Raw genomic sequence first — 23,267 nt, 5'->3', positions numbered from 1 at the left:
AGGGGAGACGATGGACATGAGGACATTGAAAGAGCTCTTCTTTTTCAGCTCGGGATAATTAATGCACCCAGATTTAAAAATAAGTTAAAGATGATGCTTTCGATGATGGTCATTGAACACTGTTTAAAATCTTTCATACTGAACGGTAGGCTACTCAAACTGAAATTGTATTCATGGTTGCGATGTTATATTTATTAATCACTTGTTTTATATTTAGTTGTATTTTATTTTTTTAACTGTTTTTCTTACAGTCTTGTAAAATGTATTTAATATGATGTAATTGTAATGTATTTTATGTGTGGACCCCAGGAAGAGTAGCTGCTACTAAGGTAGTAGCTAATGGGGATCTAAATAAACAAACAAACAACACCCCATAATGGTTACAGAAAGAAAGAAAATTCTGTTCATCTTCCAGGTCCATCCACCAGGTCAGAAATGTTTGTGATGTTTGGACTTTGGAACAATGTATAAGTAATATAAACATGTGTCTGTCCTGGTGGCGCTATAATAGGACAATATTAAAAGGGTGGCATTACTTGTTCCTCAACGTAATGGAAATGTGCGTGCAAAGTTTCACAGCAATTGGACGCTGCGTTCATGATTTTTTTTAAACAGGCCACATCTGCAAACCACGATAGCTTCTTAGCTTGCTTATTGTCACCTTCTTAAACTAATGGCCTAAGTAAAAATTTTTAGGTTGGAAAAATAAATAAATAAAATGATCCAAAACAAAACTATATGATAGTTCTTAATCATTTCACCAACAACATTTATAACAATTTACAGTATGACTAGTTAACTTAAAATATCTGTCAGTTATGTAACATAAGAGGATTAAATATAATTAAATTGGACTAACCCTCTTAGGCCAATTTATTTACTGACTTGACAATCTTTTTTGTGGCTTTTTTGTTTTGTTTGTTTTTTGTCACAAAACCATGTGATTTATTTAGCCCATTTTGGCCTAAGTCACACTCTTGAGATAGGCCATTTTACTAAAAGGGGCGTGATCTGCATGATCCTTTTCAATTAGGACTTTGCCGATTTTACCAGAGGTGGCCAGTACGTGTCATGAAGAGCTGACTTAGGCCAAAAAAGAAATTTCCTCAAATAATTACTTTGGCCATTAGTTTAAGAAGGTGACATTATGATCCTTGATGACTATTTCTATAAGACCAATTCTTCAAACTTTGGAAGGCAACGATGTTGATCACATGACTATAGAGATAGTGTGTGCTGATTTGCATGATGTATGGATCATGTATGGAGTAATACAAAAAATATGTGTTTTGTTAAAAAACAAGCCCAAATTGATTAAATCAATTAATTACCAGCTGCATTATTATTATCTGTGGGTCTGCTGCTGACGTTATGCCACTTTTTAGCTGCGCTCCGCTGTTATGCTCAAATTAGTGACCCTAAAGAATTCTGAGGCAACATGGCTGGAGACGAGGCAGCCAATCAGAACTGCTCAACTAGCCATGCCGTGCAGACGATGGGATGTTATGGGTTGTTGCCAGTGGTGGCAACTGTCGTGACAGAAATAAGCTAAGCAGCCTCCAAAAACCAAACCAGGCAAGCAACTGTGAATGAATCCACGTTAGGCTGGAAATATGCAGGCTTGGCAACCAGTGTTGCCAACTGGTGACAGAGCAGGCTCAGCAGAAAATGATCTCCTGTCGGGACTTTCACAAGCTAATATTGACCAGCTTGCAGCTGGTAAAAAAGAAATCAGCCTGATGGTGGTGCTATAACAGACCATTCTATTGTACAATAAAATTGGACAATCTGTTTGGCAGCAACCGGGCCAACGGTACCGGATATTAGCTGTACAGACAGACGGACAGGGTGCCAAACATACAGTAACTCTCTCCCTATATGCCTTCGGCCTGGTGGAGACAACACTGTATTATTTTACTCTGTGTCTTAATTCTAAGTAATGACTAAAACCATGGAGTCTTGAAGAGAGCAATAAACACTTATCGTGTTGATCTTCGGTGTAAGGTAATTAAACCGTGTATTCCTGCCTATAAATGTTACCTGCTGCTCAATAGATTATACGCTCTTAACCCATTCAGACCCGACGTCGAAATTAAAAATAAAATGTATTCAAAATCCTGGCAGTTTTCTGAAAATCCTCATGTTTCTGTATCAGTGGTGCTCAATATTGCATGTCAAGGACCCCACAAATTATATGTAATATAATTACATCTGAAAATATGTTGTTCCATGAGGGACCCTCCCCAGAAGCAAAGATTTGAGTTAAAATGTTCGCTCTGTAATAATATATATGCAAAGATTTGAGGCACATTTTCACGATTTAAAAAAAATAGCAGACCTATACGAGCGCTAGATCATGCTATTTCTTTTTTCAATAGATAAAGCATAACATAATAATGCCTAAAACACCAAAAGGGGTTCCCGCCCAAAATAGGTTAAGGGCAGTCTCTGAGAGGCAATTTATTCACATTAAGCCTCTATGGATTTCTGACAGCTCAGTATTTTCCTGCAAGCTCAGCTCTTCGCTGCCTTCTCCTTTGAGGTTCTCTGAAGTGAATCAACCAGGCCAAAAAAATAAAACGTACAAACATACCCCGAGACAAGAGCTAGAGGCAACATAAGAAGCGTAAGTACACTAAGTATGCATAACCTTCTTTTATATGTCTCAGATATATATTTTTATGTGATTTCCCAGTATGTCTCCTGCCCAAAATATTACATTAGTGATGCAGGTTACATTGTATGAAAGCTCACTCCTAAAGCATAGCAAACTAAGACATTATATTCGACTAAAATTTGAAACTGAATATTGCTTTTTTTTCCTACATCCAGATAACTTATAATTATGACATACATTCCAGTAGTGCTGCCAACGAATATTCCATATTCAAATGAATATTCAAATAAAAGAATAATTGAATATTTTAAATTAAGATTCAAATAAAAAAAGAGTTCTGGCGAGACTCTGTGCCACGTAAACTAAAACATTAGACAACAATTAGGCTATTAAGATAATTATGAATCATTCATTTGATCTCGCAAGACTCAAGAGAGCGCATTTCTCAGCACCAACCGCGGCCCATACAGGACCGGACCATATAGATAAAGAAAGAGAACGTTTTACAGCCTATTAGGCTGCAATATTCATATCATATTCATATTAAAATCATATACATTCGTCATTCAAAATCATTCAAAAATTGTTCGAATACATGTGGTGTTTTAAAAGGAATATTCAAATATCATTTTTGGCCAATTCTGGCAGCACTACATTCCAGTCTGCATTTATAAACGTTACCACCGCCTCCTAAAGAGAGAGAAGTGAGGAGCGTTCGCCAAACTCCAAATCTATGCTTCTCAACTTTACAAGAAAAGTATGTTTATGTCAATAAATGCTTCTTGGCCAGCATAGGGAATAACTTACAAAAGAATATTATAGTATAGCTTGTATAGCTTTTTGGGGCTTTTATTGATATACTGTACAGTAGTGTTTTATTATTGTTTTTAGTATTGTTGTTATTTTGTGGAACCTACAGTAGGAAGACTATAGTGACCACTTTGTGGATGCTAATGGTGATCCATATGAATATAAATAAATATACTTACAGTGTAGCCATCGCCATATTGACCTCTGTCGTCCCCAGTTGGACTCATGGGCTTGGGGTCAGACAGGGATCTCTGCATAGCCTTCGGTCCCCTGGGGCTCAGGTCAGTGGCTACGCTCAGCTTCTGGGGGCTCGTGTCACCCAGCGACTTGTCATAGGACACAAACTCCAGGGACTTGCTCGGGGACATACAGGGGGATATCGGGGAGTAAAGGATGTTCGGGGATTTGGGCGGGGCCTGAAGAGTGGCAGGGTCGACCTTGAGATTCGGGGAGTGGCCTATCTCTAAGGGGGTGGGGCGTCTCTTCGGGGAAGTCCTCTCGGAGTCGGACAGCTCCATCCTGGTGTCCAGCCTGATGTTTCCGTCGGAGTCCGTCTGTATGGAGATCTCCGTGTGGGCCTGAAGAGAGATGTTGTCCGACGTCCCGCCCCGGTGGTCTCCCCGGTCTCCCCTGGCGGTGCGGGGTCGGCTCCGGCGCCCCCTCTGGGCCTCCCACTCGTCCTGGTCCTCGTCGTCCGTCTGCACGCAGCTGTCCACGCTCTTCTTCGTGCTGCTCCTCTTCTTCCTCCCCGCCGTGTTGTAGGCCTTGCTGACGGACTCGTCCTCCTCGTCCGTCTGACAGCCGCTGTCCGTGATCTTGCGGGACAGCACCGTGCCGTCGGGCCCCAGGACGATGGCCTCCTGGGGGCCGCGCCCGGGCTCCGGGTACATCTGCCGGAGCTTCTGCTCCTCCAGCTGCACGCGGAGCTGCTCCTGGAGCCTCTGGATCTGCTCCAGCTGCTGCTGCTGCTGCGCGTAGGTCTCCTTCTGCATCATCAGGTGGGCCTGCCGCTCGTCCTCCTGCTGCGACAGGATGTGCTGCTTCATGGCCTGGAGCTCCTCCAGCTCCTTCTGGACGATGAACTGCTCCTGCTCGCGGAAGCGCTGGATCTCCTGGCGCTCCCACTCCAGCTCCTCGGCCAGGCGCTGCTGCTTGAGCTTCTCCATCTCCAGCCTCTCGCGCTCCGCCTGGTACTGGCCGTCTCCGCCGGGGACCATGGGCGAGGACAGGGCCTCCAGGGAGGCGGCGATGGCCTCCAGGGACGCGTCCGTGTAGGTGTCCAGGGAGAGAGAGCTGGTGGCGGCGGTCAGGACGTCGTTGGGCTTGGGGAGCTCCAGGTTGAGAGGGACCGTGGTGGTGGGGATGGGGACGGTGGAGAGGAAGCTGTGGGATCGAGTGAGTGGCAGGTTCTGCAGGTCGGACAGAGAGGGCATGGTGTCGCTGGTGTGCATCCCCGGCAGGGCGTTGTACGACGTGCTAAAGATAGAGCCGGGTTGAGTGGTGACGGCGTATGTCGACGGGATCGGTGCCGCAACGGAGGAATAGACGACCCCATTGGACGACCTTAAGACGCTGGTTGTTGCAGCGCCTGAGACTCTGGACTGGGAATAAGGTGGGATTGTCATTCCTTTCCTGGAGTAGTCCACAGCTTCACCTGTCAATCAAAAGTTAAAACATAGCATTTTGAGTCCAAATAATGCAGATTAACGTAAATGTTGGAGAGGTAGACAGACAGCAAGCCATGCTCTTATCCAAACGACGAAAAGGGCAAAAAGGAAAAAATGTAAAAAACATGAATTGCCAGGCAAGGAGGAGAGTGACAAGCCCAGACAAACAATGTTCAACGGCATTCAGGCAAATGCAAAAAAAAAAGAAAAAGAGAAAAGGGGAAAAAAGAGAGAATACATAAAAAATGTCCATGCAAAAAACAATGTCCATGCAAATCAGGATGATAAATAAAAAATAAAATAAAATAAATTGTATTATTAGCCATGGATGAGTCGAGGCAACTCAAAGTGACATTTGAGTGAGAGGTCGGCGATGTCAGCACACTGACCTGCGTCGCACATCTTTGCTGAGGTCAGGTCTACGGCACAGTCCGTGGTGCCGTTGAAATTATAACTGTTCTTGCTCTTATAGAGGAAAAGGCCGGCCTCCGCCAGGTTAGTGTCGGACATGGACGGCTTGATTCCACCAAAGCCTCTCATGCTGCCATAAGGGGAACGGTCGTACTGGTAGTGGTCGTCTCGATATCCAAAGCGGTCCTCGGGCAGAGGCGCGGCGGCGGGCTGCTGCTGTGCGGCGGTGGCACAGCTCCCGACGAACGGGAGGTTGTAGACGACGTCGCAGCATGCCGCCGCCCTCCTCCCCCCCGCCGTGAGGTCCACGGGTTTGCCGTCGTCACCGTCTTCCGTGACCACGGCCGTGGCCACCTCTGCGGTGGCGGCGTCCACCGACACCATGGTGTTGAAGGGCTTCGTGGTGCTGAGGTCCACGGCGCCCGCCACCGTCGCCGTGCCCGTGGTCAACCCGTTTGCCGTGACGCAGGTCAGAGCGGGAGCGGGGGCGACGGTGACGGGAACGGGCTGGAACAACGTTCCTATGCCGGCGCTCGTCCCCACCGACAGGTTGATGGGGATCTGATCTGCACCCGCACAACCATCAGAGGGTTGAGAGTCGATTGGCCGATAGACGATTTGGGAGACGGGCTCGAACGCCTTGTTTTTGGTTAGCTGGAGGGGCACCGATGACGCCGGACTGGTGTTGGCGAGGTCGTATCGCTGAATGGTGGAAGCGCAGGTCACGATGGTGATGCTGTCGGTAACTATGGACACGGTCGATGACTCGGCGCTGAGGTTGACCACGGGCGACTGCACTGCACTGTTCTGGCGAACGCTGACCTCCTTCGCTACGGACTGAGATCTCAACTCTGGGCTAGCCGACAAGTCGACACCTTGCATGTCCGATTCTGGGGTCACCTTCATCATGGTCCTGAGATCCACCACCTCCCCTGGCTGATTCGGTGCTGATAGTTGGGTACTTTTACGTCTTTCCATTGACACCGGGACACCGTTTGCCCGAGGAGCCGGTACCGGGCCCGGCGTCCGTTCGTGTACAACCGAGACCATGGTTCTTTGGAGTTCAGTGGTGACTACTTGAGAGACGAGGTTGGGCATGACTACGGGTGGCTGCGCTGAGGCAGATATGGCCTCGATGATATGACAGGAACTAGACACATGCCTTTCGGGGCCACAGATCTCTTGGTTTTCTATGGATTCGGTGACTCTGGTGTACGCCAGAGGCACCCTGGGGTGTGGCTGTTGGTACGACTGAGGCTGAGACTGTGGTTGATAATGACTTTGAGGATGAGACTGTGGTTGATAATGACTAGTTTGCGGATGAGACTGTGGCGGATAATGACTTTGTGAATGGGTTTGTCTTGAAGGAGATGCTGGACCAGGACTAGAGGGGGCTTGTGTTGAAAGTCCCTCGATGGGAGAACTGGGTTGAGATGGCAGCGTGATGACCACATAGGTGTCGCGGAGATTGCTGGCAAACCTCGGTGAAGAGGGGGGCGTTGGCGAGCGATGGACGTTGGGTTTGCTTTCTGCAGTGGGGCTCAGATTTAGGGCCGCCTCGACAGGGCACGCTGTGGGAAGCATGGTGGGTCTGGGTGGATGTGGAACATGGGCTGGAGACGTTGGCTGGGAGCCGGGTTTTGGTGCTATCGGTGGCTTGACGCCGTCCCCGGCTCTCGGGCTGTATGCCATCCCAGCAGCGATAGATGGTTTTGGGGGAACCGGAGGGGGAACGTGAGGCTTGTACGTCGGTGCAACGGGGTGTCTTAAAGGTGCACCTTGGTTTGTGACCAAAGCCAACGGTTCGACGGTTCTGATTGGGGTCGCCGAGGCCTGAGGAGGAAGTGGAATGGGAGCTTTCCTAGGGAAAACTGCTGGTTTGGGCGAGGTGGGTGGAGGTGGTGGCGGGGGCGGAACGGGGACATCTGCTTTTTCCTGAGAGTTACCCCTGCGTAGGAGGGGTGGTTTAGGGGGCACGGGCGGGGCAGTTGACACTACGCTGGGCACAGTGGCCGTATATTGGGGGACGGTGGACAAGGGTGACACGCTGGCGATGACCGGGGCAGGCGGTCTGTGTGGTGGGCTGTGGGACAAGTCCACAACATCAGGCTGGGATGTTGCAGTAGTGGTGTGAGGTTGCCGATCTGATGTAGATGCTGAGGGGACTCCACCAATCACAGCTGCAGCAGTTGATGCTCCTGCTGGTGCTCCTGTTGAAGTCTTGGTTTGCCACATCTCTTCATCGGACGACAATTCAGCAGAGGAACACTGTGTCACTTTCAAGTCTGGGATGTTCATCAGCCTGGGCACCGTGCCTTGCATGTCTGGACCCTGTTGGGTCGGACTGGTCCCAGGAGTCAGAGCCTTCTTCATGAGCTCATCGTAGGCAGACTCAGCGTCCAGCAATGGCTTCCCGTCCTTGCCTAATGTCACCGTGCCGCTCATGGAGTCGTTGCTCTCAGCAGGTTGCAACACGATCTCTGGTTTCACAATCTCCGGTTTCACGATTTCTTTCTCCGGCGGCATCTTGTCATATTCCTGCTCCAGCTTCATGAACTCGTTCCTTTTCTTCAGCATGTCTTCGTAGACCTCGTCTGGTGAACGCAGCTGTTTGGACTGAGCAGGAACCGTGATCTGCTCCGCTTCGCCAGTCTTTTTACCGTCAATAAGGGACTCATAGGCGTAGTCTTCGATGAGCATGCCTCCATAAAGGGACTCTTTCCCTGGTTGAGCCACTTCTTTCTCCACCGTTGGAGAATTGGCCCTCAACATAATCTCCTCGTAGGCCTCGTCAGCAGTTTTGAGAGTTTGCTGCTGTTTGTCGGTATTTTGGTCCTCGGTTGGGGAGTGAAGAGACACCGACGTGGGCAGCTTGTACGTTTTCTGCACAGCCGCGATCTTTGCAGCGTGGATCTCGGACCCTTCGGGTTCCGACTCGATGCTCGGGGAGAAATCGGAGCAGGACGAACGTCTGATCTCCTCCATCTCGGCCTCTTGCCTCAGTTCCTCCGTGGGCGACGCGTCTTCGATGGGCGAGAGGTTGCTCGGCGGGGTCTTCGGGCGCTCTCGTCTCCGCTGGGCGCGAATCTCCTCTTTGTCCTTTTTGGATTTCTTTCCAGAGCCCTTGTGTTTCTCTTGCTCCCTCAAGAGTTCCTCTTCCTCCCGTAACTCTTCCTCCTCAGAAGAGTCTTCAATAGTCGGCAGCACCTGGCCCGGTTGTCTGTGTTTGGCTTTCCTGTGTTGTTTTCCCTCACTGGAGCGGATGTGGCCGGGACTGCTGCTGTCGCTGTCTTCGTCCAGAGAAGAAACGGACGTGGGAGACGTTCCGGGAGTGAAGCTGGACGCGTGAAGACTAGATGACCCGTCCCCTCTGGACCGGTCATCGGGTGAGTCTGTGAGACATTCCATCTCAATCTCACCATCTTCTGTAGGTACACGCATAGGACCACTGGTCGCATTGAGCTCAATAGTACGGAATTTGCGCACTGCAACACCACACTCTGACTCACCTTCTTTGGGTTCTGCTTCAGCCTCTCCCTGTGTCTCGTCATGTTTATCCAAAGAGGAGCAGATCCGCTTTTCTTCCTCCTCATCCGGGCTTATCGTGTTCTTCTTGACAAGTCGCCTGGATTTCCCCGATGCACTCCTCTCGACACCTTCTCTTCTCTTCTCGTCCTCTCTGATCTTTCGCCGAATAAGGTTTTCCTCGTCGGACGGAGAAGCGTCCTCATTTTCACTCATTTCCATGATCTGTTTTCGGATGAAGTCCTCGTCGTCTCCCGACATGGGACTCTCCTTCCCGAAACTTTCACTCGTGTCGTCCAGAGAGTCATACTTCAAATCGGTCGGCACAAGGAGCTTCTTCTTTGGGGTGCCGGTGTCATCCTTCCTCTCAGAAAGCTCTCTGTCGTCCTCTGAGCTGGGGGACTCGGACGAGAGAGGAAGCACCTCTAGTCTACGCCTCCGCTTTAACGTGTCAGTGAGTGCGTCCTCGTCCTCCTGTGATTGCGTGCCTGCCTGGGCTTCCAGGATAGGAAGCACCGTGCTCTCCAGCTTGGCGAGGTATTCTGAAGGACTGGTAGGACTGGCCTCCTGCTTGGCGGGGTCTGGAGGACTGGTAGGACTGGCCTCCTGCTTGGCGGGGTCTGGAGGACTGGCCTCCTGCTTGGCGGGGTCTGGAGGACTAGTAGGACTGGCTTCCTGCTTGGCGAGGTCTGAAGGACTGGCCTCCTGCTTGGCGAGGTCTGAAGGACTGGCCTCCTGCTTGGCGAGGTCTGAAGGTCTGGCCTCTTGCTTGGCGAGGTCTGGAGGGCTGCTCTCCTTTGCAGCTGTGTCTTTCTCACCGGGCTCCATAAGGGTCTCCTTCATCACCTGCGCCTGTAGGAATGAAATAAGACACAATTAGATTTTCGACACCCTTTACCACCAACAGCATTAATGCCCCAGCATGAAGTGATTGAAGTATATTTGAAATATATGTTTCTAGTTTAACAACTATAAACATATTATTTTTAGGTCAGGATACCGATTATATCCAATCAGGGGGGAGAGGTATAGGATAAGGATAAACAGAGATATTCTATGTGGTGGAACAATAAATAAACAAATAAATAAAATTAAAACTCGAAAAAGTGCTCATCAGAGCACAGATCTCAGCCAGGTCAGGCAGGCTATTGTGGCCAGGGTTCTGAATTCGCCAATCAGGATGGAATATGAAAAATAGGACCGAACCGTCTTGAACACTTGATTATTCCATTCTGACCTGAGATCAGATTCATACGAGTTTTCCACTGGACACACACTGGTCTGATTAACCCATTCTGACCTGAGATCAGATTCTAAAAATGTCAGTCGTTCTTCGATTTTTCAAAAAATAGCAGACCTACAAGCTCGTATCGCGCCACTCGGTGGCGCGATATGAGCTTGTAGATCTGCTATTTTTCAATAGCTAAAGCATAACATGATGCCAACACCAAAATGGGTGCCCGGTCAGAATGGGTTATAGAGAACATGGGCTCTACTTTAGTTTTTTTCAACCAAGGTTCATGTTTTAGGTTGTTATTAGAGAAACTACAAGATGAGTGTTAAAACAAATTAATTTGCTGCTTTCTTTTGTTTTAGGGATTTTAGCTGTTTTTGACAGGGGGGGGGGGGGGGGGGGCATTCGAGCATGGGGCTAAATATGTATTTCTTTACAAAATGTTATAGCAATTTATTTTTTTATTATTTACTATAGTCCTACTAGACCCCAAGAAATTACATCTGGCCACAAAAGATCACAAAGGATCTACTTAATGTGTCAAACTGACATATTGAGCCTATTACAGTGTGGCTTCCCCCCAGTATAGGCTACCTTCATATTCAGTAGATCCCGTGAACTTTTGTGGCCAGATGTAATTTCTTGGGGTCTAGTAGGACCTTGGTTGAAAAAAACTAAAGTTGTCCTTTAAGTAGAAGGTGTTATGACTTAACTTAAGACATGGAGGCATGACCAATGCGGTTTGGCCACTGAAAATATCCAAACAGCATTGGCCACACCTCCAAGTCTTAAGTTAAGTCATAATAAGACCTGGTACTTGAGACATGCAAAATAGAGCCCAATGTGTACCGATTTGTTTGGACAAAATTTGTAGGAGTAATTAAAAAGTTTGTAATTAAAAAATCGGCCTCCTGGTGGCGTTAAAATAGGGTAATGTTAAAAGGGTGGCATTTGTTTGCATGCAAAGTTTCACTGCAATCGGACGCTGCGTTCATGATTTGCATAATATTGTTCAAAACGGGCTACACCTGCAAACATTAGATGTCAATCTTAGCCAATCAGGATGGAATATGAAAAATCTAACAGATCTGTCTTGATCACATTTCTATACCAATTTGCGTGAAATTTGGATACAATATGAAGGAGTAATATTATGTGTTTTATATAAGTCGGCTTCCTGGTGATGCTATGAAAGGCAGACGTGACAAATGCAGGGCAAAGGTTTTTCCTTGGCCTGTAGTCTAGGGAGTGTGCTTACAAAGCTTTACACAGAGTGGTGCAGTTAAAAACACGAATTGGGCTGTGAGGCGATGTTAAACATTGAACAAGTGCATGGCATTTTGTCCTCAGCCTATTGTGGGAATGTTGAGTGCAAAATATTACAGAAATCACACGCTGTGTTCATGATTTGAGGCATTTTGCTCAAAACGGAGCACTTCCATCAGGGAGGAATATGAAAAATGTGAAAGACCCGTTTCGTTTGATGACTAGAGAGATACCGATTTATACCAATTTGGACCAATTTGACAAAATCTGTAGCCGAGTACTGTCAAAGAATGTCTGGGCCAGGCCGACAATGAGCAGACACAATTGGAACTGTAACACTCTACAGAATATATTTGTGGGTTCTCCTGATAATTGGATCAAATTGGTATAACGACCTTTTATTAAATAGCTTGAGTGGTGGGGAGACACCCACTACTGAATGATATCTTTAAATAGCTTGAGTGCATTATTTGCACAGCATGTTCGGCAGTTTTTATGGAAGTAGATTGACGTCAAGTCCATGACAAGAATCTGAATTATGAATGAATCCTCTAGTGTGACTCTAGACTAGACTATATTTCTACAGACTATATTCTACAGTCACCTCTGCAACCGTGTCCAAAACACTGGGCTTTTCCAATGGCTCAGCTGCTGCCGCGGTCCGTTTCTCCTCAGCGTCACACCTGTCTTCCATCGGGGGGGCTTTGTGTTTGTTCTGCTCGCTAACTACAGGGACCGGGAGGATGTCAGGTTCTGCTACAGCAGGAGTCAGACATTTAGACAGGCTTTGGCTTTCTAAAGCAGTCTCACATATTCCACCTGCCATGTTATTTCCAGCATCGACGGTCCCTGCGCTGCTCTCTTCTTTGTCACATACTGTGTTTTCCTCTGATACTGAAATATGCTCCGGTTTGACAGCCGGCGGTGACTCAATGTCTCTCTCTTCTGCTCTGACTGACGGGATGATTTCCGCCACAGGCGGCTCAGATGTAGCATTATTTTTTTCCGCTTCTGTGACTTTGGGTGACACCTCTCCCTCAACGTTGCTCTCTGGCTGTTTCACATCACTACCCGTCAGAGACGTCTCGTCGTCTCTCTCTATTTCTAGTTTATTCTCAGCAGAGATGTTTGACTCTAGAGCTGTAGCAGTGCCTGCCTCACTCTCTTCTTGTTCACAGACACTCTCAGAAGTACATTTTTCCTGCACTGGTGTAGGTTCTTCCCCACCCGCTACACATGCGATAGGTTCTGTTACTTTATGGTCAACTTTTTCCCCTAGGGTGGAGGAGACAGACTGCATGTTCTCAGCGCCCACTGGCAGAGTTCCCTCGACATCTTCTACGTGTCTGGGTGGCTGTGGGGCCTCTGTTGGTTCAGGTGTAACTCCACCGCCAGGGGCAGCAGCACTACTAGGGGTGACATGGTCCAGCTCTGTGGAAAGAGATTTCTCTACTGGTTCCGAGTCTACCGTAGTACTGTCTGCTGTACTATCCACAGAATGACTTGCGTTGTATTGTATTGTGATTGTGTTGGGCTCGGCTTTCTTAGGTTCTATGACGTCGGGAGGAATTGGTTCCTCGGCCCTAGTTGGCTCACAAGGCTTTGTTATCTCCTCCTCCTGTTCAATATTAACTGGAATAGTACGCTCGGAAGGTGGAGGAGGAGCTACTGTCTCCTCCTTTACAACAGGGTCTGTACTTTCTGGCTTAGGGCTTTGAGGAGGTGCTACGGTCTCCTCCTTTACAACAGGGTCTGTACTTTCTGGCTCGGAGCTTTGAGGATGTGTTACTGGTTCCTCCTTTACAACAGGGTCTGTACTTTCAGGGGCTGGAGGTTCAACTGCTTCTAATGTTGCTGTTGGAACTTTCTCTGACGTGGACTCTACCACTTCTACACTTGCTGTAGAAGAAGCATCAATATTACGGCTGTCACTATCAGAAGCCTCTAGGTTTGGCTCCGCTGCTGCCTCCACAGGGGCCTGTGTCTTGGCAACAGAGGCAGAAGTCTCTTCTAAGCCTTTATCAGCCGACAGTCTCTCACTCTCGACAGCGTTGGCTGCACTTTCGATGTGTGTCCCAGTCTCAGCGTTATTACAGTGTTCCCTTTTCTCTGACTGCTCATCTACTACTACTTTCTCTGAGTTAGGCTCAACTGCTGCAGCATCAGTTATTATCCCCTCTGGAGGAGAAGGGAACTGAGCTTCTGGTTTAAGTTCCGGCACAGTCTCCATCTGCGGTGGTTCTATTGCCGCTGCCTGTGTTGGTTCTATTGACTGTGGAGGGCTCTCATTAGGAGGGGTGCTATCGGGTGTAGGTGTAGGGGAGGGTTCGGGTACTACCTTGGCGTCGGGAGGTGCAGGGTCGGGGATGGAGGGAGGGGCAGAAGCAGGTTCGGGAGCGGGAGCTTTAGCAGGAGCAGGAACAGGTTCGGGAGCTGTAGCAGGAGCAGGAACAGGTTCGGGAGCTGTAGCAGGAGCAGGTTCGGGAGCTGTAGCAGGAGCAGGAACAGGTTCGGGAGCTGTAGCAGGAGCAGGTTCGGGAGCTGTAGCAGGAGCAGGTTCGGGAGCTGTAGCAGGAGCAGGTTCGGGAGCTGTAGCAGGAGCAGGAGCCGGTTCGGGAGCTGGGGCAGGATCGGGAGCCAGAGCCGGAGCGGGAGCCGGATCCGGAGCAGGGGGCTGCTTCTTGGGGGAAGCCATGGCAGGAGGAGGTGGACCCGCTCCATCTCCCAGCTGGCCCGACATGGCTCTTTGTGTCTGGCAGTTGAGACACAGCCATTCTTTCTGTAAAAGACAACAACAAACAAACAAACAAACAAACAAAAACATATACGTTATTTACTTATTCATATCAGTCGTCTTCAGCCATAACGTTTTAACCCATTCTGAGTCCTGACCTGAGATCAGATTCTAAAAATGTCTTATACATCAGTTTTCTGAAAAAGCTATGTTTCTATGTCAGTCGTTCTTCGATTTTTCAAAAATAGCAGACCTACACAAGCTCGTAGCGCGCCACCGAGTGGCGCGCTACGAGCTTGTAGATCTGCTATTTTTCAATAGCTAAAGCATAACGTAATGCTAACATCATAACGTTTTAGGCCTGCAGATCCGTTCGGTATAGATTGGCTTCACCGTGTGAGCATTTCAAATCCTCACGTTCCATTCCTGTTGCTATAGTAGCATAATTCTGAGCTACTTTTTTCTCTCTCACTACCACTAGATTATGTTCAGAATAAAAATGCTCAATGTGGTATACTGTAGATAGATTAGCTCCTCAAGAATGAATTCAAATCATATTGGTTTGTTTAGGAGTGTCACTGCCATTTGCGATTTGACATGCCTCCTTTCCTATACATCATTTCTATCAAGTCATATTACACATATATGCACTGCTTTATGTGTAAATATATACCAAACGGAAAACCTGGGGCAACAGGGCCTTCTCCGTGGCCGCCCCTACCCTCTGGAATGCTCTCCCCAAACACATCCGAGATGCCCCCTCACTTCCTACCTTCAAATCTTTACTGAAAACCCACCTGTTCACAACCACATTCCCAAGCTGATGTGTTTTAAAACTTGTCATATTGGTTTTATTCTTTTAACTGTTTTTCTTTTTCAAATGAAGTTGTCCTTTTTCTTGTTCCCCCCCTGGCCCCAACACATGTAAAGCGTCTTTGAGTGTTAAGAAAGATATTTAGAAAGATATAAGATATTATTATTATTATACAAACATACTTGAAAATGCTTCTATTTGAAGGTCAAGCTATGGTTTAAAGCTCTGTAGTTGAATCAGTAGCGAACATTATATGACTGGTAAAGGTCTTCAAAGATTCCTTGTGGAGAGAGAGAGAGAGAGCGATGAGTGCGTTTGGCTGTAACTGGGTTGTTATTAAGACGCAAAACAGCAATAAATAATAACTTAACACTGTAAGTTACACAGGGTGAATGACCCTGTGTAACTCATTCTATTTCTAGGCTAGCTTTTTTTGCATTTATGTAACTTAAGAGATAGGCCCAGCCATCAATAATGCATGGTAATGGGACAGGGGTTTACCAAAGCCCATGTCGGAGCCTGTAGGCCTATGTGTCTGCAGACATTTCAGGGTTTAGCAAAAGAGACCATGTTGGCGCGTCAGCCAGCCTGTCAGCTTACGCACAGTGTGGAGATAACGTGTTTATGGGAGTGTGTTTTTTCTCACAACATTCAAATATACCTCACAGGATTTTCACACCAAAAGACAAAAGCCAAATAAACTCTCCTCAGCACTGGTTCTGAGTGAATTGGACGGAGACAAGAAAAGTGTCTATATAATGGGGAAAATGACTGCAGGTTTGAAATAGAAAATTGACAGATTGAATACAAAGATGGACCGTGTGTGTGTGTGTCTGTCTGTCTGTCTGTCTGTCTGTCTGTCTGTCTGTCTGTCTGTCTGTCTGTCTGGCGTGCGTGGGTGCGTGCGTGCATATGCTGTATATATGGACTGTCACTTCTTAAATAAAAAATAATTCATTAGGACAGCCGTTACCACAAAAGGCAAGGCATTGGACACGGCTGCTTCTGTTGGGATCCTTTTCTTAAATGGTAAATGGTGCATTTATATAGCCCTTTATCCAAGGTGCATTACATAGATTGTGCATTACATTCACCCAGTCACACACACATTCATACACCAATTGCGGCGGAAGCCATGCAAGGCACCAACCAGCACATCGGGAGCAATTTGGGGTTCAGTGTCTTGCCCAAGGACACTTCGACATGTAGACAGGAGGAGGAGGAGCCGGGATTCGAACCGCTGACCCATGGATCATTGGACGACCTGCTCTACCTCCTGAGCCACAGTCGCTCCAATTAACCATATTTATCATTAGGGCCTGAGCACTGGACCAGTCTGAGTATCAGATCCACCTCAAACTCGCTCAGTGTAAAAAAGAAAAGCTCACAATGTGTCACAGTGGAACAAATTGTGAGCTTGTAGATCGCCTATTTTCAGCATGCAACAAAGTGTAAAATCAGGCAGCAAGGCCTGTCAAAAGGCATTTTTGTCAACAAAATCAACTGCAGATTTAGTCGAGTAAAATATATATATAAAAAGAAAGGCTAAAATATGACTAAAACTAAATTAACATTGGAAGCGCTTCAAGGCTGCACAGCAACAGCAGATGTCCCCCCACCCCCCAACTTCCGCTTCATATTTCTTTCCTACTGTAAAACATATCTATCTGGGTTGCTGCTAGGCAGAAATGGGGAAATTGAAATATGTATTTTTAATATATCTCCGTGAATGGAAATGATGTAGCCTGATTATCAGACTGTAGCTTTCTTGAAGCTTCAGTCTGACATTGTCTCCTGTCTGAGCGATTTCAGAGAAGGTGGCGGTGCATGCTTTCATCTTAGACCTTCGTCTAAGACCTTTATTATAGGCACATAGTGAAAACAGCATGTCTACAAGCTCCCAATGTGTTGATTTGCGACTCAAGCTTGAGTATCTGCTACTTTTGGTATTTGTTGCATGACGAAGCATGAACACAAGAAAACATGGACCATTTAAGCGATGTCTTCAATGTGTCGCTTATGCTAGAAAGTGCCATAATAATTTCAGCGCCATTTCCTTCACTACAGTCAGTCACCCATGGGAGCCATGCGTCTGTCCTAAAAGTGCAGACAATTACTTCCAGATAAACGGTATTCCGTCGCCTGAGACAGCCAGGCACAGCTGGCACAGCTGTTCCCATCTGCAGCCATTCTGTCCTGTGATGTTTATCTTATGGCTGTTATGGCTGCAATCTCAGGTGTTCAATTAATCCATTTTGGGCAGGAACCCCTTTTGGTGTTAGCATTATGCTATGCTTTAGCTATTTTTGAAAAATCGAAGAACGACTGACATAGAAACATAGCTTTTTCAGAAAACTGTCAGGATGTAGAAGACATTTTTAGAATCTGATCTCAGGTCAGAATGGAAAACTGTCAGGATGTAGAAGACATTTTTAGAATCTGATCTCAGGTCAGAATGGAAAACTGTCAGGATGTAGAAGACATTTTTAGAATCTGATCTCAGGTCAGAATGGAAAACTGTCAGGATGTAGAAGACATTTTTTGAATCTGATCTCAGGTCAGAATGGAAAACTGTCAGGATGTAGAAGACATTTTTAGAATCTGATCTCAGGTCAGAATGGAAAACTGTCAGGATGTAGAAGACATTTTTAGAATCTGATCTCAGGTCAGAATGGAAAACTGTCAGGATGTAGAAGACATTTTTAGAATCTGATCTCAGGTCAGAATGGGTTAATTGCACACGGACGGCGCTAGAGGAGGACGCCAACGAGGCCCTGTTGAGGGGATCATAATGTGGGAACAGGGAATATATAGATAAGCAAATGATTACAGCTTTCAACAACTGGGGATTTTGAGAGCTGAGTAGGCCTGTGGGCCTCATGCGCCAATAAGTTTCTAACTGTAACAGAGTGGTCCTCTGCCAGAGTGGGCAGCGGTGGCCGAACGGTCTTGATATCGGAAAGGTCGCTAGTTCGTATCCCCGGACTGGCACGTTAAAATTACCACTGCTGAAGTGCCCTTGAGCAAGGCATTGAACCCCTACTATGAAATGTTCTATGAGCAGGGCCTGGCTGTAAACAAGTTCTTGAGCTTAGTCCAGTTACCCTGGGTAAACATAGTACCTTTCCTTTCCTTTGTTACTTATTCTGCACAGCATATTGGCACTTTATTAACTTGCACAGTCGTATTTTGCAGTCATGATGTTATTGTTGAATACTAGCCAACGAGTTCCACCTGGGGAAATCCGTGGTGATTAACAAACATGAGGGGAAAGTGCAATGTGGGTTATAGATTCAATATGTTTGGGGAAGTGCAATAATGTGGAGTTCTATTGTTGAGGTTTGATTGAATGCCTGACAATTGCCTGTGATGCGTTTCAGTAAGGATTGGGCTGGACAAGATGTGCTGTTGGGATTGCTTATTTATGTTGTAGTGTGAAGGATTTATAACTTGTATAGTTCATGTAGTTCACAGAAACTTGTAACATTTGTATGGTTTAAGGTTATTTATTTATTTATTGTATGCTTATTTATTGTATGTTCTCATTTGAAGACACACCTGTAAATGGTATAGTCCATTATAATTATCTCCAGCTGGTTATAAAAGGTTGCCATTTTGCCAGTGAACTGAAGTCTGTGCTGGGAGTAGACTATAGAGAGCTTCCTGTATTTATGCCGGTTTGTAGTGCTCATTTGGTGAATGAACCTACCATTGGTTAACCTTTACCAATGCCTCTGTACCGTTTCTCCAGCCACTAACACGGTCATTCCTACACTAACCTTTCCTCTTACATTAGTTCCTACGTGAATTCCTAAGAGAAGTCCAGTCAGATTCATGAAACACAAGGCACCCCTAAGAGTGTTCCACTCGAGCACTACGAACAGATCACAGCTAAGAAAACATTGAGAGATCCCAAAACCGTCTTAAAAACGTCCTAAGTGGGTCTAAGAACAAATGTCCTCTTAAGAACGGTTTCCGCATGAGGCCCAGTGTACCTAGCGATACAAAAATAAAGCTATGAGAGCATAGAGAGTCATATCATGCTTGCACGCACGTGCACACACACACACACACACACACACACACACACACACACACACACACCTCAAAGGAGTTACAGTAATAGTCAGCATGATTCCATGTAGCCTTCATTGCTGATGTAAACACCTCATGTTCCACCCCACTGTTCTCTCTCTCTCTCTCTCTCTCTCTCTCTCTCTCTCTCTCTCTCTCTCTCTCTCTCCCCCCTCTCTCTCCCCTCTCTCCCTCTCTCTCTCCCTCTCTCTCTCTCTCTTAACAGACCTCAGATCTCCTCCGTAGGCTGCCTGAATTTAGCATAAACCCTGCTGTGAAGCTCTGCAACAGAGAGAGAGAGAGAGAGAGAGAGAGAGACAGAGAGAGAGAGAGAAAGAGAGAGAGAGAGAAAGGGAGATAGAGATGAAGAAACAGCGGAAGGGGAAAAAGAGTTGCGTGGTGTAGAGGTAGGAAAAAGGGAGGTAGAGAAATAAAGACAGGCTGGCAAAGAGTCAAGAGGCAAAGCTGGTGTGGCACGGTCACACATGCACCAAAATGGTAAAAGGTGCATTTATATAGCGCCTTTATCCAAGGCGCTTTACATAGATTGTGCATTACATTCACCCATTCATACACACATTCATAATAATACACCGATGGAGGAGGAAACCATGCAAGGCACCAACCAGCACATCAGGAGCAATTAGGGGTTCAGTGTCTTGCTCAAGGACAGTAACTCTGGGGGAGCCCACTCTACCCCTGAGCCACCGCCGCTCCAGTGGCTTGAAAAGTGCATTTTAGTTGACCCCACTCTGCGGTCAGTGGTCAAAGTTAAAATTTTTAAACAATGGAGGAGACAACAAATCGCAAGCCCCTCACAGAACCAGCAAACTGATTTCTGTGAGCGACACCTCCTGTTCAGGGATTTGTTTATAGTGATTTCACCACGACGGTATATGGTCAGGTGGTCACATACCTGCATTTGCACGTGAATGTGCCCGTGCCCAAACCCCATTGTAATGAATCCCATTAATGTTTACAAGCTTTCAGCACCATGGACAGTGCACGTACAGTGCATTGTGCAACTGTGATGATGGAAAGAGCCACTGTTTGTCCACCCTCAGTCCAGATACTGTTGGGCAGAGACCTCAACAAAACTAAAGAAATTAGCAGATCTACTAGCTTTTTTGAGCCTGTAGTTCTGCTATATTTTGTAATAGTTTCTATAGTTTTAATTGGAACCCTGGAAACTAAAATGTGTATTTAATTCAAATGCATTTAGTTTAATTATGTTATCTTTATGAACTAAAATACAAAATACATTTGACATAAAAAAAGACAATACCATTTTAATATTATAGTCATTAAGCTACTACTAGATTCAGAAATCAATAATATGTCAGTATTCCGATATTAAGGGCCGCATTAAGTGAAGGTGGGGGCCGCATGGGTGGGGGCCGCATGTGGCTTTACATAATGACTGTACAGTACAGTACAGACTGTACAGTGTCAGTACAGTACATCACACACTGAATGAGAAGAGAGCCGAGACATGAGTCTCCCCCTCCTGAGGTGGATTTCTTGGTGAACACGCATTTTTGGCGAACACACGCATGCGCGTGTGTGTGTGACACGCGTGCGTGTGTGTGTGTGTGTGTGTGTGTGTGTGTGTGTGTGTGTGTGTCAGCCACACCTCCTCCACTGTGGGAGTCTTGGACCAGCGTGACTGCTCAATCTATTCTATTCCACCAGAGAGATCCGGCTCTCGGAGCCGGAGACAGAGAGATGCCTGCTGATAAGAACTGATGAGATTCTAGCCAGGCAAACAGCCAGCCTTCCAGTGGTGGAGAAACTACTCAAATGTTTTACTTAAAGTAAAAGTATAAATGACCACGCGTCGCGAGCTTGAAGATCGACTACTTTCAAATGGCCGAAATGTATATTAATAGCACTAACTTCGCTAAGTAACTAGTACGTTTTTCAAATAAATGTAGTGGAGTAAAAGTATAATATTTGCCTCCGAGATGTGCAGGTGGAGTAGAAGTAAAAGCACTCAAAATTGTAAATACTCAAGTAAAGTACAGATAACTCAAAGTGCACCAAATGTTCTTGGTTATACTTTTCGCCCTGCACTGCAGCAGTGTCGTTTTCGTCGACTAAAACTAAGACGAAAAATGTTCGTCGACTACCTTTTTTCACTGACAAAAACAAATGGAAACTAAATGAAAACTAAGCTACGATGACTAAAACTAAGACTAAATATATTGACAATTTTGTCGACAAAAAAAACTAGACTACATTGTTAGGAAGGGACTAGTGGACAAGAGATCCAGTATAAGTCATTTTACACATGGTTGCATGCTGAAAATAGCTGATCTACAAGCTTGTTGATCGGCTATTTTCAGCAAGTGTAACACTCATTACGACGGCATCAAGACCTGCCAAAATACATTTTAGTCGACTAAATCAACTGTATATTTAGTCGACTAAAATCTTATGACATTTAGTCGACTAAAACTAGACTAACACTAAGACATTCCAGGTGACTAAAATGTGACTAAAACTAAATGAAGTTTCAGTACAAAGACTATGACTAAAACTAAAATAGAAATTTGCTGCCAAAAACAACACTGCACTGCATCCAGCCAAGCAGCCTCTCAGTCAGTCAGTCTATCAGCCAGACATCTAGTTAGCTGGCAGGCCATAACGCTAGGAGCCTTTCAGCTTCTCCAAGTCACAGCCCAGTTCCAGGGCCATGGTGTCGTCATCAGTGGCGTTATCGCCACACACGCGTCACCACTAGGCATGTATATACGCAGCAAAAGATTTAAAGGAGAATATCTGCTATTTTCGGCGTGCGTCACAACCGCTGACTGTTAAACTAACTAGTTTCCAGGCCAACACCCACTGAGTGGGGTTACGGAGAGGTTATTTTATTCTCGGGTTATTGCATATAATTTATTTCATTTACTTTAGATCCGTTTCGAGTCGAGTACTGTGTGCTCATATGTGGTTTGATGTGTTGTTTTGACATATTCCTGAAAGTTCCTTTCCTCTATTTTTCCCCATTTTTCCATTATATTTACCCATTTTTCACTCAGTGCAAATTGCCTAAGCTGCGATCCTGGGCGCTACTCTCTCTCTGCCAACCTGGGGAGAGCCCAGAACTGAGCTCATGCTTCCTTCAATGCATGAGGAGTCGTCCAAGCTGCTTCTTATGATCTGACAGGGGGGGAGTTTCCCCAGTAGGACGTAGTAGTGTGTGGAGGGAACACGGTATTCCGACCAGTTCCTATATATCCCCTCCAACAGGCGCCCCGGCTGACCATGGGGAGGCAGTATAGAGCGTCGCAGTCCCACCCCCTTTCAGAATGACGAGTGGCCCAGGAAATGAATCCCAATGCATTTTGCCCATAGGCTTTTCTTAAAGTATTTATTTAAAGACGGTTACGCCGCGGACAAAGCTAACTCGTCTTTAAATAAATACTTTAAGAAATGCCTATGGGAAAAATGCATTGGGTTTCATTTCCTGGGCCACTCGTCGTTCTGAAAGGGGGAGGGACTTAGACGCTCTATACCTACCCTATACTGTATGTAAGAAACTCCAGAAAGAAAGGCGCTTTCACCAAACCCCACCTATAGGGTATGGGCGCTGGACGGATGTGCTGCAGTGACAAAGACAATATTGTGATTGCTGTGAAAGGGCAGAATCCCTCCAGCCCATTCAGAATAACATATAAGAGGGAATTAAGATACACTTTTCATTTCAGTTTCCAAAGTGCTTCTTCTAGTGCTAACGGGTCCTTCAGTGCTAACAGAACAACACGCGTCACAATTAGTCCACCAAGTGAACGAGGGTCGTCCACAGCCTCGCTAAGATGCGAGTGCCACGGCCGTGTGCGAGCGTCTGCGTGCGCACACACTGTCAAAGAGTTGAGTTTGAGTGTGTTGATAGCATATACGCTCACAGACACACAGCTAGCTCTCTCTATCTCTCTCTCTCCCTCTCTCTCTCATTGAAAAGTACAGGCATCAAGTATACTTAAAGGACCACTTCACCACTTTTCAACCTATCTTCATATAATAGGTCCTCACTAATAATCATGAAAAAAATGGTGCAATTTTTTTCTACTCGGTCTGTGTCTCATAGGAGGGCTGTGGGCAGTTCCATCATC

The 23,267-nt window shown here is 46.3% G+C and overlaps 1 protein-coding gene across 1 annotated transcript in view; it reads right to left on the bottom strand.

Moving 5' to 3' along the window:
* The window catches only part of pcloa (piccolo presynaptic cytomatrix protein a), a gene marked incomplete at both ends in the record, with an annotated part of 97,501 nt that overhangs the window by 37,618 nt on the left and 36,616 nt on the right, over positions 1–23,267 (bottom strand). Inside the window, 3 exons of the mRNA XM_083794564.1 lie at positions 3,607–5,081; positions 5,484–9,705; positions 14,139–14,309. Of these exons, the coding sequence (XP_083650690.1) occupies positions 3,607–5,081; positions 5,484–9,705; positions 14,139–14,309 (5,868 nt within the window). The remainder of the gene's footprint in view (positions 1–3,606; positions 5,082–5,483; positions 9,706–14,138; positions 14,310–23,267) is intronic.

This window comes from Protomyctophum parallelum (assembly GCF_964188405.1).
Source record: "Protomyctophum parallelum genome assembly, chromosome: 22".
Classification (NCBI taxonomy): Eukaryota; Metazoa; Chordata; class Actinopteri; order Myctophiformes; family Myctophidae; genus Protomyctophum; species Protomyctophum parallelum.
The sequence above is the reverse complement of the archived record's forward strand: the minus strand, read 5'-3'. Positions and strand labels throughout refer to the sequence as shown.